Source organism: Seriola lalandi, unplaced genomic scaffold (genome assembly GCF_002814215.2).
Source record: "Seriola lalandi dorsalis isolate HSWRI2012SDOR001 ecotype SW California unplaced genomic scaffold, Sedor1 jcf7180002053991, whole genome shotgun sequence".
Lineage (NCBI taxonomy): Eukaryota > Metazoa > Chordata > Actinopteri > Carangiformes > Carangidae > Seriola > Seriola lalandi.
The window spans coordinates 35,869-56,284 of record NW_019524544.1 but is presented as its reverse complement, the minus strand read 5'-3'; the positions used below and the strand labels follow the sequence as shown (position 1 = coordinate 56,284).

The 20,416-nt window shown below is 40.5% G+C and overlaps 1 protein-coding gene across 5 annotated transcripts in view; it reads right to left on the bottom strand.

Moving 5' to 3' along the window:
- rap1gapb (RAP1 GTPase activating protein b) overlaps positions 1–20,416 on the bottom strand; it is a 55,431-nt gene that overhangs the window by 14,800 nt on the left and 20,215 nt on the right. For 4 of the 5 annotated variants that reach the window (XM_087173043.1, XM_087173046.1, XM_087173047.1 and 1 more), the window contains exons 3-10: positions 15,529–15,622; positions 8,015–8,050; positions 6,235–6,282; positions 4,363–4,401; positions 4,089–4,274; positions 3,218–3,321; positions 211–289; positions 63–116 (exon numbers count right to left, since the gene is read on the bottom strand). In XM_087173043.1, coding sequence (XP_087029169.1) covers positions 63–116; positions 211–289; positions 3,218–3,321; positions 4,089–4,274; positions 4,363–4,401; positions 6,235–6,282; positions 8,015–8,050; positions 15,529–15,622 — 640 coding nt within the window. Of the gene's footprint in view, positions 1–62; positions 117–210; positions 290–3,217; positions 3,322–4,088; positions 4,275–4,362; positions 4,402–6,234; positions 6,283–8,014; positions 8,051–9,668; positions 9,915–15,528; positions 15,623–20,416 lie in introns of those variants that run through there. The other variant, XM_087173044.1, reaches the window with a different exon arrangement.

The following is a 20,416-nucleotide window of genomic DNA, read 5'->3' as shown; positions in this document are numbered from 1 at the left end:
TTTAGCAGGAAGCCAGAGAGAAAGTGATATTTCACAAAGTCACAAAGAGGATCAGTGCCTACCTTTGGGTAGAGGACAGGGAAAAACCTATCCACATTTACTTCTTCACAAACAAGCTAAAAGTGAAAAGGTACATTCAGAATTTTTAAATTTTGAATGTATACTGAAATACTTTTTGACAATACATCCTGCATGATAACAATTGCCTACCTTGGCCATTTGAACCACGTTGGGGAACTCGGTAAGGCAGGAAATGGGAATCACATCATGGTGGGTTTTTAGCTTTGTGCTGGAAGGCAAACAGTTTGAAAAGTCAAAGTTCTATTTGTAATGCAAAGCAATTCTTCTGCTTTAATGGTTTCTTTCTTTGTTGCTTGGCATTCATGCAGGTGAATAGAACATTCAAAGGAGACCTTTCTTATAGAAGCTGCGTGGAGTTGACAGTATAAAAGTCTTTACACTTGACGTGTTTGAGACGAGATTGCCTGGGAGAGGGTTGAATTTGTCCATCATTACTTTTCTAAGGGGGGGTCACTGCTCTATCAAAGAGTTGCAATAAACAACACTGTGAAAACCGTACACATACTGAGTGGTACAATGGGTTCAGAAAATCTGAACAACTTATAGTAGCTCACATTGATCGTGGTGGGATTCTACAAAGAATACTTCAAAATTTGCTTATTGACTCTCTCGCTGAGAGTTACTGTAGATTAAAAGACCTATTGAACCTTATATCAGGCCAAAGTCCACCTACTGAAATCTTTAAAACTCACATGTATTTGGAGGAGCTGGACAGATGATTTGGAAAGGTGCAAACCCCTCCCTCAAACAACAATTTTCCAATCACAGCACCAACAAGGTGCTAAGCCTGCGGTGCTGTGTTGAAGTGATGTGCATGCAGCTGTAGTGAGAGCAATAATCTGTACTTCATGACTTTTGAGAGTGGTGTCTTCTTTCCCTAGACTTTCCAAAGTCAACACCTCAACAGCAAACCTGTAAGGAATTGATTAAACTCTATGTTACGCATCAATGTAAGCTACACTCATTAGCAGTCACAACAGTGACTAAGCACAACCTCCAAAGTACAGTTAAAGGTTAGGAAAAAAAAAAAAAAAAAAGGTCCCATTCATGGAAGCCGGTCCAGGACGTCTTTATGAGTTTAGTGTGACGTGTCCTGTTTTTTAATGGGCTTTTATTGTACAGAGATAACATGACACTTGCCAAACATACCTGTTAGTACTCGTCTAAAACCTTTTGTCTCTTAACATTAAAATTGAAAACTGTTTGAAAACACAAATATGTAAGACATGCAGCAAAACATGTTTATATTAGAATATAATAACTCCTTGGTTTTGGACTAGAGTGCATTACCAGAACAATCACTCTTATTTAATCTATTAAGTGTTTTTTCCTGAGACATGGAGCTTTAGCCTCAGTTATTTAACGCGATATCATCTATGCAGCTGTCAAGTGTGTATTCTATAGGGCTGAAAACTTAATCGAAATATTATTTAAATTGCAGTATGGCCAAGAGCAATATCCAAATTGTAGGAGCTGCAATATTTTTGATAATGCTAAAATGTATCTCAGCTTACCATAAATGAATAAAATGTGGTGATTAACCGGCCGACACAAGGTACAGAACCCAGCAAAAATCACATCATCAAAATACATAAATGACCAGTCCCACTGAACTCGTGATATATATATACATATCTCAATCAAATTCAGTTCTTATATTCTAGACTTCTTTTACAAGATTCTTATTTTGCAACAAGTCTGGAAACATTAAAAAGTCAGCCAGAGGCAGCAATGTTAGCTTAACTAGTTAGCTAGTAAAAATAACAACAATCTTCAGCTAGAAATGAGAAGCTTACTTTTGTCTAATCTGTTGTAAACTGCTTGTGTGTATGAGAGCAGAAAGGTGTAGCAACAGTGACTAAGGAAAGTGAGGCTTGGAAAATGGTCAGTTTATACTGTATTTCTAAAAACCTAACAACCTGTGATCCTTATGTACACTAAACAATATAACTTGGAGTTTTTACAGTGTGCGGGGCGGTAACAATAAAATATAAAAAGATTATGACTAATCATGTAGGTCTCTTACAGATGGACTGTGAGTCAGTGACTGTGACGGCACCAGCTGAGGCGACTGAGTTAGACTGGGATGACGGAGTGACTGTGGGTGGTGCACACCCACTGGAAAACATCACTATGTGAAATAAAGTAGTGGGCAGAGTGACTGTTACCTTGCTACACACTCATCCGTTCTGAAGCTCCATTAACAAAGAGGGTGTGCGACTATCAAACCTTTAGTGGAGTCTCTCGGGAGCTAAATTTAATTCACAGGTTACTCGGTGTGTCGAGTTCTGCCTCTCTTCCCCTCATCTCTATTTAGCAACTAGCAAAGGAGTAGAGGATTTCAGTGAGCGAGCACGAGTTTGGGTGATGGTGGGAGGCTTGTACAACATAGATGAATAGTGTGCTGATGGTTAAGTAGTTTGTGGCACAGTTTCTAAAGTCAACATTTCTAAAGAGAAGCTCGAGTGTTTATGCTGCATCGCACAAATATTTTAACACTTTTATTTCTCCTCACATTATTGAACTACTCCCACAACATAACACTGACTGACACAAACCTCTGCTGACATGTGTTTTGTTGTGTTTTTATGGATATAAAAGCTGCACCTTTTACAAATCTACAACAGCATTATCATTTAAAAATATGAACTGAATTACTTAATCGGTTTATTCATTATACTAATTATTCTCTTAATAAAGTACAAGAACAAAACTTTTTTTGGGTCATTTATTGTTGCATAGCAGCAGGTTATGACGAGCAGCACAAGTGAAGGTTATTTTTTAACCTCGCTCTGTCTTATACGTAAATCGTTAGAGAATTGAGAATTGAAAATCTTCCTCTGTGTCATTTTTGCTAGACCTAATGCTTTTCTTCAGAAAAGTGGGAAATACTGTATATGGAAAGGTTCTGTTTGGGAGAAGCTTATGACATGGATATCTGAAGTCAGAGTCAAGAAAAGGGTGTTTTAGAGACAAAGGCAGAAAGAGAGAAGCAATGAAAGGGAAAGGGGTATAAAAGCAAAGAATAACTGCAAGGGATTTTGCAATGGAGGGGACTGCGATCAACAAGCGAGAAAAAAAAAAAAAAAAAAGGGAGAGAAAACAGGTCAGAAAAAAAGATAATAGGAAACTGTACCGAAGCATCAAGCGCAGATGCTCTTGATCCCCAATGACATCATACTTCATGGAAAAGACCAAGTGGCCCAGGGCAGCATCCATGGTGTAATAATTAAAATGTTCCTGGGGGCAGATAAGCAGAAGACACTTTAATGCAAGGATGAATACTCCTCCAGCAGCTGACAGGGGGTGGCACACTGATAAAACAAAGAAGAAATGGAGAGGGGTGAAGAGAGTAATAGTCTTCTAATTAAAGAAAGTGCTTGAACTGCCCCTGAAGAAAAGGTGTGAAACAAGGAACAATGTACCAGTTTTTATATGAATCTTATTTTGAATGCACAACTGCTTAATGTATATACTGAATTTTTAGTTTAGCGATGTGTTCTACAGTTTGCTTTCATTTAAAAGTTGTTCTAGGGGAACACAGAGAATTAAATGTTCATCTAACTAATGTAATTATATACCAACTGCTTTCAAATGTCTCCATCTTTTTCCAAGATGTGCGCCTGAAAATTGTCCAAGTGGTTGTACATGTGATTGAATGTTTAATAATGCAAACACAGATGATCACAAACGAACCCACGCACAAACTATAAAGATTTTCTTCTTTGGTCTTTTGACATAATGTTTAAACTTTTACTTGTTTAAAGAGAAATGAGCTAATGCTACACATACAGTTTTTTTTTTGAAACATTTTATTTCAAAACAGATATTAAGATTATATGTAGATTATTAAAATAGGCAAGTAGATTTAAGAAAATGGAGTAAAGTGACCTTTCCCCTAACCCACATGTATATTTTAAGATGCTACTATTTATATATTAAACCAAGATTGATACTTTCGCAAAAAGAAAGAAAACCAGAAAAAAACCCCTTTTTCCAATCTTCACCTTGCCCATGAATTGCTTCCTGTATATCTTGGCGGTGCTGTTTGTCTCCAGTTTTATGTGGGAGGTAGGACAGGGGGGTTGATCTGCTTCTGGTGGGTCTTTGGGCTCATGATTGGTCCCCTCAATCCAGTAGCCTCCAAACTGTGGCAGCAGGATCAGCGGAAAAGGGCTCCTGCGACCCAGAACCTGACAGTGATGGCAATTTAGTGTTACAGTTCTCGACATCTATAGAGTATATATACTGTGTCGTGTGCGGACAGTACGCGGTATGTACCTCATGAACGCTGGGATAAGGGATGTAGTCCTCTTCTGTCTGCAGGGAGGGAAACGAAGATGAGTCCAGCTGACAAACAGCCGTTTCTAGTCATACTTTCAGTTTTTGGTTCTTTGAAGAAAATAACAATGAGAATAGACACTGACAGAATTTTAACTACAGTATTGTGCAGTTCTATATTTCTCACAGTTATTTTTCTTAACCTGCAAAAATGACAGAGGCCACATTAACAGCCTTTCTGACAAAGGCCATATCTCTAGTGCATACATAGCCCTTTTTTCTTGTACTCGCTCTGTTCTAACTGCTCCTGCTGTTATTATTGACAATCCATTTAAACTTTGCTGTCCTTTAGTAAAAGCATACCTGCACTTGTTCCATTACAAGTTACTGGCTATATGTAACAGGAGTGAAAGCAAGAACAAGAACAAAAGAGCAAGTTTTTGTTTTATATGCAACGAAAGTGAAAGTCAGAGTCCTTTTCATGAAAACCTTTCCAATGATACTGCATTATTAGCAATTGTAGCTACCATGGAGATGGCATTAAAGGAAAGGTCAGAGGATCACCAAAGTGATGAAGACGTATCCTCTTGGCTCCATGGATGTCTGTACCAATATCTTGGCAATCAGTCCAATAGTTGTCGAGACATTTCACTTAAAACCAATCATGTCAACCTCATGGTGACGCTACAGAAAAACTCAGGGATTCACCAAAGTCACTGGGCTTTGTCTTCGTGGGACCATGAACGTCTGAAATTTCTTGGTAATCTATCCAATAATTAGCTCAAGTTAGGGTGAAAATGGTGGACCGATTGACCAGTAGAATAACATCACCATCCATGGAGCAGCTAGGGTGACTAAAAACTGGCGTTTAGGTTAGGGGAAGAAACCGATCTCCACTGTAGCTGCATTATATTGTCAACAAGGAAAATATAAAACCAAACAACAAAACTGTCCCAGAAATGCAGAATATATTTCTGTCCACATACTTCTGTGTAAATTTGTTTTTGTGCTAAGTTAAACCCATGAGCTCTAATTAAGGGAAACCTAATTGCTACAAGACACAATCAGAAGGCCCTTTTCTTTTTCAACATGGCACCACTGCTGTGCATAAAGCGAGGTCCATAAAGAAATAGCTATTTAAGAATTTGACTTTGACATGTACTGCCAACTGGGAGCAAGCCCAACGTCGGTGCCCAGCATTACTAGTGCACTTGTGGCTGAATGGAAACAATTCCCTGAAGCCAGGCTTAAACATCCTGCGGACAGCCTCCCCAGCTGCATTGAGGCCGTTATAGCAGCAGATTAAAGCCCATGCCTCTGGAATCAGACATTTGTCTATCTCACATGGACAACCTGTCAGGTGTCCGCATACTTTTGCCCATTCAGTGTACTTCACTGGTAGCTAATTTATTGTGTGTTGCCTTTATAGCAATGTCTTTTAATAATTCATGCCAATAGATTAGTAGAACCATGCTTTACATCAGCCTTCATGTTAATCTTTACCTCAAACTCCCAAACCACATTATATAGATGTGAGGTTAGCCAACCCCTGACCAAGGAACCTGTGGCTGTTGTCAGCAATAAATGGTTTTTATGTTCCTTTCTCTGATGATTACATCTATTGGGTGACCTTTCTGACTCCAGACCTCCTGCTGAGACAATCTCCCACTCTTAAATACCCCGTGCATTAGCCCGTCTAGGGAATAGGACAGCAGAGGATTTTGCCGTCCCAGTACCCGTTGAGTTCCTAACCCAGTCGGTGAGCACCCTAAAGCCTGTCTGACAGCTGATAAGGAAAGGTTTATAACTCTGCCATTACGGATGCTTTACCAGACTGTGGCATATGAGGAGATGTGACGATTTGCGACTCACTTTGAGGGGGGGAGGGAGGGGGCATCTCTGCTCATCCATTCTGCAACCCTGTGGAGAAAAAGAGAGAGAGAGAGAGAAAAAAAAAAGACAGGATACTGAAGGAACAGGTGAAATATCTGCAACACAGGATCACATGTGTGAAAATGTACACAAGGGACACAGAACATTTTTGATTGTCAAGTTGCATGAAATTTCTTGTGCAGTATGAAAGTGAGTGAGCCCTTGTGCTAATAATCCATGTTTACATAACACAAACTAAATCACCAGATGGGCTGCAGAAAGAGGAAGTATAGATGAGCGATATCTTAGAGGCTGTAGCACATTGCAAAAGATAAGCAGAAGTCCATGAGAACATAAAGTCACACTGCAGATATCATTAACCACAGCTCCACTAACGGCCCATGAAATGCCAAAACAGGACTTTCCATCTACTCTAACTATTCTAATTCTTTTAACTCATAACTACTGACAGTTCCCAGAGCACAGAGAGAGACGAGTAACAAAAGCATTACCCATCAGTCGCCCCTTTGTGTGGAATACCCTGCAGCGAGATTTGAAATGTATCAAGTTTGATGCATATTTTTTTAAGGTCTAAGGAAGTTGAATCAAATGGAAATTGGAAATGCTTTCATTAAATTCATTCTTTGAAGACTCCTCCGCTGCTTCTGTTTCTCCTTCCCTCCCTCATTCTCTTTGCCTTTTTATGAAGAATATGCATCACTAATTATAAAGTGCTGTTGTCTGCAACAGTAGTCGTGTTGCCTCTGTGTTGTTCAGGTGCTTAACAACCAACAGCAAACAAATCAAAAGTGGTTTTGAATCTGACGAAATATCCACAAGTTTCCTGCATTAGTAATAGGTATCTGCACGCCTACACATTGTGCCTTTTACGCCTTTGATTCTTCCTTATTTCCAGAGCTACAGCATCAGAAAAAAAGTTGTTTTTCAAAACCTGAATAATTTTTTAATGCCAGCAATATTCTATGCTTCCACCGAAGATATTATCACAGTACTCTATTCAGATTTAAATGGTGCTTCCAGTGTTTCAGGGTCATGACAAGTTGACCCTTACACAGCAATGGTGAAGCTAAAAGGTCATTTCCATACAGTCTTTGACCACTACAGAAGTGCATGCATGAAATAAAAACAATACCTTTTGTCAGTACAGACAATTTATTCAAGATCAAACGAAAGAAAGAAAAAGATCTATGTTATGATACAGTTAAAAGGGAAATTTGTGAAGGCCTGTAGTGTCAAAGACAGTCTCAGATCAAAGTATCTGTTTAAACTCCGTTGATCTCTCCAGTGGCTTACTCAGAATCTACTGTTCTTGCTTCTGGTTCATGTAACTGTGATTGAACATCACCGGCTACAAAACAAACTACGTTCCTACAAATCTACCTCAGCATATTGAAAAACATAACAACATTTCACACATCTGATGACACAGACAAAACTACCCAGCTGTGAAGAGAAAACACAAAAGGCTCTGTTCAGCACATTCAGAAGCATCAGGTTTCTAAAGTCAGCCTGAGGGTGTCCCTGCTGCAAATATGTATATATAAAAAAAAAAGGGATGCGTGGACACACATATAAAAGTGTAACAGTAACAGAGTTGCGAGCTGGAATACAAAAATAGCAGAGAAACGTGAGCCTCAAAATAGAAGTAAATGGAAGTTTTATGTCCAAAGTGAGTGAAGTTTCAGAGGAGAGCGTTTGATTAAAGCCTAAAAGGAAGTGAGGACAAAAGGCAGATCCAGGGGGGGACAACTTACTGTACCTGCATTCTCTCGATCATGGCAAACAGGTCTGAGGTCTGGGTGAGAGAGACGACACAGATCCAGAATGGGACACGGGTGTGAGAGTTTGTAGAGCAGTGCTGATATTGCTTTCCCTGTGGTCTTCACTCACCCTCATACATCTCTGCTCACTGAGAAAGCTTGCTGTGCGGTCTCAAGACACAAGACCGCACACTGGAATCTCTGACACCCCCAATTCCATATTTCACTACGACAGCCCTCCTTTTCTAATGCATCCCCCACCCGACTTGACACCACTCTCACTGAGGCTCCATTCAACGCCAGGAGAATCTTTCCTCCACGCTTGAAGACAAACACGCCGTAAACAGGAAACTGAGCCTCAGAGTTCCATGGTGCTTTTCTCTGTTGCTACAGCCAACAGCTCATCTGACTGTGTATAATGGCCAAATTAACTGGAAGACACTCTGGTTTTGATGTCTGAAATAGGCAGTGACATTAGCGTGCCAATGAGACACACTTAACCTATCAGGTAACAGGCAAATACTGAGTCTTCAAAGCAGGAAATAAAGCTAAATTGACATGGATGGTCTCGCAACTAGATTTCAAGTCAACCGTGGATTACTCTTGATGTTTTGTAATAACCATGTGTTCAGGTGGTGTATTGATACCTGTGCTGCAGGCATGAATCCAGCTACTGGATTTATAATTACACCTTGCGCTACCCATGCACTACCAGTTAGCAGAGGGGCTGGTACAGGCCAAAGCGGAAGAAAAAACCCACTGCTATTGCATTTCCTATTATTCTTATTTCCAACCTGAGATGAAGGAGGGGGTGGATCGCCGTGGCCCTTACAGCAGTGCTTGTTGTGGGGTGAACCCTCTGTTCACCATGTAACAGAAGTGGACTGAAGTGCCAAGCCGATGTTTCCACATGACAGCTTAGATTTACTGAGGGGCACTGCAGGGCTTGCTAAACACACACACACACACACACACACACAAACACAAGCACAAACACACAAACAAGAGCATACACATGTGCATGCGTATAAACATATTCACACATGCCTGCACTAAAACATACTTGTAAACTTAAACGCATATTATCACCACCCATAAAAAAAAAAAACCCTCACACAAGAACACACACACACCTGACCCTGACCTAGTAAAGCCAAAGGTGCAGCCTCAGTCTATTGTTGCATGTGAAAACAAACAGTGCCATATGATATTCAGGGAGATACTGCTCTCCTCACTGCAAAACAAACATCAACAAACATTGTCCTACGCTGACCAGATTATCAGCGAACCACACAGATTCCACAGAAACCACATCAGTGCCGACTCTCTCATGAGAAAGAAGTGAAACAATGGACTGCTGGATGGATGTGCTCCTCCAGTGCAGCAGAACATGAACCACACATAGTTATACAGTATGTTCTCATAAAAATAGCATCATTTAAGAGTCAAGTAATTGTAATTTGCATGCTATCAATAGGTCAAAAAAAACTACACAGACAGTACACAGTTTCTCTCAATACATAGTTGATCTACTGGTCTACAACAACAAGCATACTGTATATATCTATGTCTCTAAGCCTCCTTAAGATTTGATAAAGCAAGAGTAACTAGAGCAAAAAGAATCTCTCACTTCAAAAAGTAAAAAATACTCACATCACTGAGGCACCGTCTCTTGAGAAAGGGCTTACCGGGGGGGCTGCTGAGCAGTCCATCCAGTAAGACATTCTTAGCTATCCTGAGCTCAGTCATCATTCCAATAGTACGGATACAGGCAAGCTGACAAGAGCGAGGGTGTCGATGTCACCGTCAGCCACAAGGAGAGAGGTGAGATTGACAATGACACTTCACATGTACTGTCGCTCAGGCAGTAATGTAGGAGGACAAACTTGACGGCTATCAGAATCCATACATCTATGTGTGAGGTAAACGCATGTGGTGAAATGTGAGATTATCATTTCCCTTCCTTCCTCTTTTCATCCCCCCACCCCACCCTCCCATAGACACACACAGCTGTTCTTTAGGAAGTAGGAGAAAGGGAGGAACAATGTCTCTCCCCTCCCTGTGTGCTCTGCACAAATATTTTCTCTTTTTAATGCACACGCGCACACACACACACACACACACACACACACACACACACACACACACACACACAGATACACACACAAAATGGTATAGTTCTCCTTTTGGTTATATCACAATATGAGACTATTCTCTTCCCCTTTTCTTTTCATCTCAGATTTCTCAAGCCTTCGTCTCAGAAACACTTGTCCTCATCCCAACACACAGAGGGGCAACCATAAACATAAAAACGGGTCAGTGTGGGCATTTCTTTTTACATCTCAGATGATAAATGACAAACCTAGAAAGTTGCATAATTTTTTACAGTGTATGTTTCCCTGTGTTTTGCATCACATGTTGAGAAGTAGGTTAATTATATCTGCAGTGCTCTTATAGACTGTAAATGCGGATTATGAGCCGTTTGCCATTTGCTTCTATTTCTGTACAAGGAAACAGGGAGATTTTCAACTCACTTCCTGATGAGACATTTTTGCAATCAATGCTTAATAACTTCAGCTAGCTGTCATAAATGAATGAGAAAAGTTAATAAATGAGTGGTGGCATCTGGCACTTTTCACTGCATTGTGTCCTTGGTAAAACAACAATGTGTTATCACTTCCACCAGGGGAGATATGTGAAACAATCAAGCAGCCCAGATGCCACAGCCTGATTTTGACTTAGCCAAACTTCAGCGCCTCAGAATATCATCTGTACATAGTCACGCACGGGTATGACATGGGAGCATAAGAGATAGTGAGAGACAGGGGAGGAGAAGGAGAGATAAAAAGACGAAGGAAGCACTGTGGGATGAAAGAGGAACCGTCGTTCTGTGAAAGCAGAGTCTTTTCTGTGCAGCTCTCTCCATCAGGCGCGCCTCCAACATCAGTTATCAACAAACATTGACCTACTTCTAAAAAAAATAAATAAATAAAAAAATACTGCTGAAAGCTTTCAAGAGGACAGATTCTACCCATATATGTTAAGTGTTTTTCATTTTGCAATAGAAGATAAGCACGGTCAGCTAATCGTCTGCATTGATTTCCCTTGAGGAAAATCAATGGTAAAGTACACACAAGGAGGAGAGGTTACATGGTTTGAAGAAAAAGTGCACAAAATATGGATTTTGTACAAATAGAGGAAACTTTCAGGCTATTTAAACACAGTCTCATCCTGAGGTTACATTTCATTGCTGGCTGTCAGTTTACTCTGGTCCAGACTGGCTTTAGCTAAATGCCAAACTACAATCTGAGAACATTTACAGAAGAAAGCTGCATACTAATTACTTAATTACCAGATAATCACTTATAATTGTTCTATGATGGCAAAATTTGAACGAGATATTAATTACTTTTTCAGATCCAAAATATGAGCACTGACACTGTGTCAGTTAAAAAGCGTACGGACTGTGAAGCTGCGTTGGTGAGTGCCACATTTCACCTCAAGCTGTTAGGAAGGTCAAGCCGCTGTTGTACAACCCTGCTTGGTTTTGGTGACTACAGTATGTGGTGTGATCTAATCAAAGTCCTTGTGGGCATAAGGTTCAAAACGCTTTTTTCCCCACCGGTTATACTAATACTATGCATGCACAAGGTGACACAACACAATTGGCTTGATATTGGCTGCAGACGATTGGCTGTTTCGGCGGAGGGCGGGATATATGGCATTATGGATATTCTATTCAGGATCAATTAAGTGGTTTGTCTCCTCCCTTATGATGTCTCTGATCTTATGGAACAATATATACTGGAGAAGCCCAAGGCCAGCAATAAACAAGTGCAAGTCATCACAGGTTTGACTGTGAAGCATCTGCGAGGGACTTTCAGATTTCATGTGCTTTTAGACTGCTCACCTCAGGCATCAGAGACAATATGGAGCTGCTGCAGTGAACGCATCATCACTGTTTGAATGCCTGAGGGGTTGAGAGCTACACACAACTCTTTCTCTCTAAGTTGATTACCAGCAATTGCAGCGTGTGCGCCTATGGAAGTGAGGTAGTGAGAGTGCGTGACTGACTGATCAACTGATTCGCTGATGGACTGACTGACTTGGCTGAATGGATGAGTGAGTCAAGATACAGTCTGAGTGAATACATATGAGGGGCATTAATATCCGTGAACCACACAGTCCAGACATTTCTCTTGAAAACCTCTGAGTCCAGCACTTCATTAACTCCTCACATACAGACACCTATTTAAATTTCCACAGACAAACTGCCAATGATTTGCATCCAAAGCAATATCTCCATCCCTCCATTTATGCTTTGTGGTTTAGCTGCACCCTCAAAGGAAATACAGTAGAAATGGAAAACTAAACTTCAAAGAGAGTCAATCAGTGGGCGCGGAAGCCCATCATTTCAGCCAGAGAAAATCTATCGGGGGCCATTCATCAGGTCTGCCTGTAGAGACTAGGCTGACCTTGCTGTGGCCACTGGTGCTTGGGAGACACAAATGGAGTTCACGCGGATTCCTCTCCCACCCTGTCAGAAGAGCTGGTTGATTGCCACACATACAAAAGATTAAGGTCTACTGAACCGCTGCTGAGTTTTCTGTATGCTGAGACTGTCTTTTAAAAGCAGTGAACAATGATTTTATAAAAAGAGGCGCTCTGACTCCCTGGAACAGAGAGCACCTGTTGCTCTTTGATTTACATCTGTTGGCCATTTGTATCTGTGATGCATTATTATCACTAAATACCTTATTAACGACTTCAGGAAGCAAAACCTTGAACTTTCAGCATAAAGCTGCTGAATCCATTAGTATCCTTGTGTTACTGCTGAACTTACTGCTGAGCAAGTTCGTGAAATAATCACAAGAGAGCTACATCAATTTAGCACTGCACTGCTATAACATTGCCAGACTCATAATAGACAGAAAAAAGGGATCACAACTGATGCAGGAGAAGCAGAGATAAAATGTTTTTATTCTAAGCATTCTTCTTTCTTGTCAAAACTTACCTACAATGCATCTTGACCGCCCACAATTCACTCTGAGATATGGGTATATTTTGCAAGTAGTGGCTAATGTGGCCTCAAGCCTCTAGCATCCAGCAGGGATGAGGAGTGGGCTACAGAAGTCTGGTAAACTCACTTCCTTCTAAGTCTGCGCCCTCAAATTATTTTCAAGCGTGTAGTCCTCAGACCCAACTGATGCTGAGGCAATTAATGACTTTGTGCAGCTCCATCTGGAGCTGAAATATGAGAGTTTGAAGCACGAAGCACATGTATGGATCCTCATACACAGATGAATATCTGACTTTGTTTGAAAAGGGACTCCTGTGTTGTAGTCGGACTTGGAGACAACACTGTAAAAACCTTCAGACTATCAGCTCTGATCACATCATTATAACACATTGAAGCACTGTGTCTGACTTGCATGGAAGTAACTCTTCCGTAGTAAGAAGACTTAAAACGCAGGTAGCATCTCTGTAGCTACGTCTATGTGCAAAGGTTACACAGCAACTTACAGGCCAATATAAGTGTTTGCAGCACCTAAAAATTTGGGATACTGTACAATACTTCATGTGAAGTCTTCTTGGATTTTCTCTGATCCAGACTCCACTATATGAATTTGTCTTAATTCCTTGTATCAGCCCTGTTCTATTCAGAAAGACTTAATTACCTAAAGAGCTTTTCACTTCAACCACTTGCAATTTCCGCAGCAATAAGTGTTTCCGTCTTGTCTCAGCTCTTGGATTTTGCAACCCCACCGTCTGCAACCTCTAACCCTATATACCTGTGTGTACTACACACAATCCATTTTGGCAAATGCAAACTAAAGTTTGCTAGAAATCTCACTTGTGACATTATAAAATCATTAGGTCTAGGACACAGCATTTAAAAACAAAAACAAATGTATCCCCAGAAGTCTATTCTGTGCAGATCCATATAAAGCTACATATTATTAATCCCTTGCAAATTGGAATACCAGTACATGTGTGACAAAAATAACTCCAGTGTGCCTCCCATGGTATGTATTAGAGAGGAGCAACTGCTGTTTATCTATATTTGTCACAGAAGCCTGTGACAGAGGGCACAGACTCTTCTGTCAGGAACCACAACAGCCTGCCAACTGTGCTAGCAGGGGTGGGGGCATCAGAGGCACCTTTCACCTGGGTGTAGAAGCGAAAGGATTTGGTGAATGAAAAAAGAAGAAGGAAATGGATGAGGACTTAAAGCACAGATGATATGAGGGTAGGGAACGGACTGTTAACACTATTTCAGTGCCAATGGTTACTCCATGTACGTGGCTCATGCCTCTGGGGATCGCTCCAAACACTGATCTCTCCTATCACTTTAAAGAGTCAGGCTGATGTTACTCTATATTTTCTCTTACTGTCAACAAATATCATGAAAAGCTCAAAACCTACAATGTGTCTATTTCTCAGTCATTTCCACAGTCCCTGTCTGTAGCACTGAAGATGATTTTTAATGGGGCAAAACTATTATACTTTCATTTGTGTGTGTGTGTGTGTGTGTGTGTGTGTGTGTTCAGCGAACATGACTCAATCATTGTACTGAGAAATGCATGTTAAAAACCTGAATGTATGACTGACTGAGCCAACCTTGCCATGAGTGAACAGCTGTTTTTCTTTTGTTTGCCTGGCAGTATATAAAAGCAAGACACCCCAGAAGTCTCATCACACTGCATCTGTAATTGTCTGACAACGATCTGACTCTAGACTGAAGGTTACCCGCCAGCAGCAGTCTCAAGAAGATTCAGGGAAAGTTTCACTCTGACAAACGGAGGACAGGATCCCGCCTGACGCCGGACGCAGGCGGTGGACAGCGGACGCTCCATCTATTTTGATAAGTGAGTACGCCGTAGTCTTTAGAGAGCAACCGTGTTAGGGTCTTCTATTCATGCTGCGTGAATTAAAGAGATTTGATTCATCACGCCGCATCTGTAATTCTTCAGAGGACTGGCAACTCTCGACATTCAAGAAGAATTTCTTTCACAATTGTCTGACTTTTTTCTTTAAATGAACAATTTAGGATACGGATTGGGAATAACTGAAATCCATTTGTGTCTACATCATCCTTCATTAGGCAAATATCCTCAACAGACCTTTTTAACAGCGGATATTTTTGACTTGTCATAACAGGAAATGCACAGGTGCGGCTAATAACATTAGTAATTAATGATTCAATTTTACCAGTAAGCCATGCTGCTCACCAACCCTGTACAATCTCAGAAGTCTGGAACATGAAAACCTAAATGAAATGTGGCCATGATTGATGTTACTAAAGTGGGTTCAAGGTTTTTCAATAGCGAGGTGCCCATATGACAGAAGAGCTGGTATATTGGTGCAGATCGTTCCCATGGCTGTGACATGTCAAGATATCTCTTTTTCTAAAAAGCTGAAAAAATTGCTAAATCATTCTTTGATTTTAGGCATGTTAAAAATTTTCAGGTTCAGATTCAGAGAGCAGCAGCAGGTTGAAGTCTCACATTACCTTTGAAAGTGAGGGAAGAAGAAATGGAGGTTGGGAGTGTACTAGTGAGGGCTCTACTTCATCAGAGATACGAGGAATCCTTCCATCTTGTTTCCTGTGAGTCAGAGAGGATGTAGGGGTGGGGAGAGAGAGGGAGAGAGAGAGAGGTTAAGTAGCCTTAAGCTGAGTTTCTCATTTAGGCAATAAAAGAGCAGGAAAAGGTCTGTAACACAATTGACTCATCCCATTGAAGAAAATCAAAAATCATTCAGCTCTTACTACAATGAGAATGGTGCAATTATTTCGCCACAGTATTTCTTCAGTCAGGAATAAAACAAAAACTTCCTGTAATTTGTGTGTAGCTTGCCTGCAGTTTTTGCTCTTACAGTAGCCATGTTGAAAGCAATGAGATTAGTGTGATTAGAGGTGAGACAGTGAAACAATAGATCAGGAGAACGGCACAGATGAGGAGGGAAACTGTAGAAGTGAGGGAGAACAAAGAGAAAATTGATACAAAGCAGAAGAAGAAAGGAAGCTCAGCTTTCATCTCTTAACCCGCTGCCCTCGCCTCTCTTCCGCTGTTCCTCTCCGCCTCTTGTCTTCTCTGTGTGATTGGAGTGAATTACCAGTCTGACCAGGATTCTGGTCACAGCATATTACTTCACACTTTGTCTCACACAACAGTCAGTTGCTAGAACTGGCAGTCCGTCTGTGCACACATCCTGCTCGCAAACCTGCAGCAGAGTGCATTTCTAAACGCTGCTCAGGAGCGAAAGAAACACAGAACATAAGCTCAAACCTTTGCTGAGTGAAAATTGGTGGAGGCTTGTGCTCCAACACTCACACATTCCCTCCATTCTGCCATCCTGGCGCACAACACGGCGGTTTGAAGGTGGAGAAGTTGATATACTATCATTTACAGAGTGGTCTTTCTTCTGCAACACAGCCCATTATTGGATGTTGTAGCTCTTCCTATCTGAGAACACCTTGCTGATTACAGCTGGGGAGAATCTGTAAGTCTGAGTAAACAGAGCTGCACTTTCGTGACAACAGACTGCTGACCTGGAGTTGCGGTTCAGAGATCTATTTGGAACAGAGCAGAAACACTGTTCTTTGTTCCCTCTGATCTCTGCTGAATCCTGGAAAATGACTTCCGCAGCATCCTCAGCTTCTCAGAACTGACATTTCACTAGAGCGTGAACTTTGTTACGTCTTCCACATAATACAGCCAGAACATAAAGAAAAATAAGATGTCAAAGGCTGCTTCAAGCCAAGAATTATGTATTAAAATCTGCCGACAAAGAAGTGGCTTACTGAGCTTGTTTAGTAAGAAATCTGCCTATAGGAAGTGATGACACCTTGTTTAACTGTCACTCAAATATCAAATCTGAAACTCAAATTTCTCAAACACGCAGTTATGATTACACTAAATAAGATGTTGTTTTTGTTTTATGTCTGCAAATATAAAATCAGTTCCTTTAAATTCATTTTTCTTTACCTGCCTGCTGCTTTAGTGCGCACACAGCTAACCCAAACCGCCCGTGTGGGACTTTCCCATATCCATAATGAAAAGCAAAGCACAAAGGTGCAGATCAATCTTGATTTATGAAGACTTAATGGACAGATGAAGGCTGCCTGACAACCTGCCACTTTCACTGTCAATGGCAGGCTTGGTGGCTCTCATCACAGAAGATGAAAAACATTTTGTGATTGTGTGTGTGTGTGTGTGTGTGTGTGTGTGTGTGTGTGTGTGTGTGTGTGTGTGTGTGTCTGTGTGTGTGTTGTGTTATGTTGATGCCCTCACTGCATTGATTTACAAGGCAGATAACAGAAATACGAAGGAGTAAATGCTAAATTTGACTCAGGGAAGGATTTCAGGCCGGCGTATTCTGACTATCACAGCGAGCACACATTATCAAATACCATCATCCTGACATATGACATGGTGATACTGTAAGATAGGGATGTATTAAGTCTCAAATCAAAGAGGAATATTCAGTAATTCATCATCTGCTGCAAAGGAGTCGCGGTGCACTGGTGCGGTGGATATATTGTTAGCATGCAAGGAGCGTGACGATACTTTATAGTCTGGACTGATAGGTTTTCACTGAGCTTATGTAAATATACATGTAGCTGCTCTATCACTCATTTCACTGGCTGCAATTCTGTCATTCTTTGTTATATTTTTATGATGTAGATTAAAAGAGGTGATAACAGTGATACAAAAAACAACCGCTTTATACCTTTCAGGTGTGTTTCAAAATAAGGGCTGCCATTTCCAAAATGCTTCACCTTTTGTATTGTGTGTATTTCTGTTTGTTTTTGTTTTTTTTGGTTCATTGTGGAGTGACCAGTTCCCATGGTACTGTGACGCAATGTTGGCTGGGGGGCATTTCTAAATGAAATGCAACCATTATAAATCTTAATGTTATTACTCTCATTAATAAAGCAATTAATAAGTGATTAACAACCCCCAATGTCTGCAGTGACAAAGGCCCACTGTTCTAATATACTTGTAACAACTGTAACAGATGATTATTTCCATTACTTTTTAACTAACCGGACAGTTATTTTATCGATCGGTTGTGTAATCATTTGATCTATAAAATGGACTGAGAAATGCCCATTACATGTTCTCTCTGAACAACAGTCCAAAAGCCAAAGATATTTAGTTTACTATCATAAAAGACTGAAAACTACAAAGGATTCACATTTGAGAAGGTAGAACTGGTGAATCTTTGCTAGTTTTGCTTTTTTAAAAATCCCTAAACTATTAATTGATTATCAAAATAGTTGCTGATTAATGTTTTTTAATCAGGTAACAGACTAGCTGACCAGTTATTTTAACACTAGATGCGATTGATATTAAAATGGTACACACATTTCCTCTCATTCCTTATGTGTGATGAACTGCAGTTTATATAAATGACAAACAAAATAATGAGTTTTGGGCCTGGAGGCTGACACAGGTCAAACCTGTGCACAGCAGCAGCAGGTGGCAGGGTCACCATGTCTCTGACTGCCACACGGGAAGCACATCCCCAAGCCATGTTTATCTAACCAGTTTTAACAATGACAGAAAGGCTCCCTGTTGCCAAGCTGCCCACACATGATCCTGGGTAGAAAAGTTCATTTCGAAATCACATCTGATTAATTATTTGGATGCAGAGAAAAAATAGAGAAAGAGAGAAAAGGAGAGAGGTATATTACGGCATGTTGTTCAGGCCAATGTTAATAAAAGATCCATAATCATCTGCTTTTATGGGCTGAGTGTGTGGTCACCACCACAAACATTTGTGGTTCATTTTCCCTGATTACACATTCATCTTACAGGTACGAGCACATCTTGCTCTGTGGTACACACACTATACAAAAAGCTCCTTCTTCTTTTTCTCTCCAAACTGAGGCTAATTTCTGGTTACAGCTGCAATTGTATAAATGTGTGCGTCACCTAGCAACATTACCTATTCCCTGAATCGCTGTAAGATGTTCCATTTACAAAGACAAAACACAATATCAAATGAATGTTGGCACCAAACTGACCGGTTTATTTTTTTGAGGAGCTCCAGTGGCCCAAGCAAAACTTTTTTCTCCTCCGCTGAATGATACACAGAACAAACCTATATTGACATACATTATCCTAATGAAAGGTATTAAAATGATCTAAATATTAATCTCCTCTTTAATTTGAAAAAATCCTTCTGCAAACATACGCTGTTAAAAAACTGTACATATTTGTTTTAAGTAAAAGTGCCAGACTAAGTTATAAATTATTTATTTACAGATTCTCATTTTCAACACGCTGATAATCACCAAAAAATACGTAGCGTACATTAGAATAAACAATCTACAGTAACAGTGAAAAATCTTTAACTTTGCAATTTATGTTGGTAGACCAAACTCCAAAATAAGTGGTATTCACCATCGGGCCCTTTGAACTATATGTTCTCATGTACTTTCTGGCTGCGATAAAGCTCCTAAAATGGACACAAAGCATCCTGAAACTAAATCCACCAATTAATCCCGTGTGTTGCCTGCAGCTGCCTCCGCAGACTGCTGGGCCATGAGCTCTGATAAGAATTCCACCTTTCTTTAGTCCAGTCATGGCTCCGGCTGAGCAGCACCTGCAAATACAAATGAGCTGGACGGCACTGAGTGCTCGGCAAACTTCATTTTGAAAACATAAACTAGGAGTAGAGGATGGATCTGTATGGAGATCAGTGAGACACAGTTGAAGCATTATTTCACATGTTAAGGGTTAATGTCTAAACTACATAATCTGCTGTCCAGTAAAATCTATGTTTCCTCTGGAGGTGGCTGCTGTCACCTTTGGACTGAAGACCAGAGCTTCCATGTCCAATAAATGACAGATCTGCTTCACTGACAAGGCTTGAAAAACAACAAGACAAAACAAAACTGTGTATTGTGGTGAGTCATGACTGATTATCATTAGCATTATACTGACCATAGCAAAAGAGAGACTGTGTTTTTACCATTCGATACACGCTAATAATAATGGTTTAATTGTAGAGAGAAAGATAAACTGTTTATAATTACTGTAACTATCTTGGGTGACAATAATTGCACTAACTTTGCACCTTAAATGTCATTTTACAGTTTATCAGCTGTGGTTGGCTCCTCAAGGTCTGAGCAGAGTAGCCACAGTCAGCTGAAAGTCAGGCCTGCCAGCATGTGTCAGTATGATATGAATCACTGCAGCAGAAAAACATCAGGCATGTCATAAAACCAAATAACTGAAATGGTGAAAAAGGAAAAAAAAGCATTTCTGAGGTTAATCTAAAGGGTCATCTCAGATGCTCATCAGCAGAAATCTACAGTGGTTCTTCTAGTAAATACTCTGGACCTCGGGCTAAACATGGAGTGAAGACGACTGCTGCATGTGTGCCAG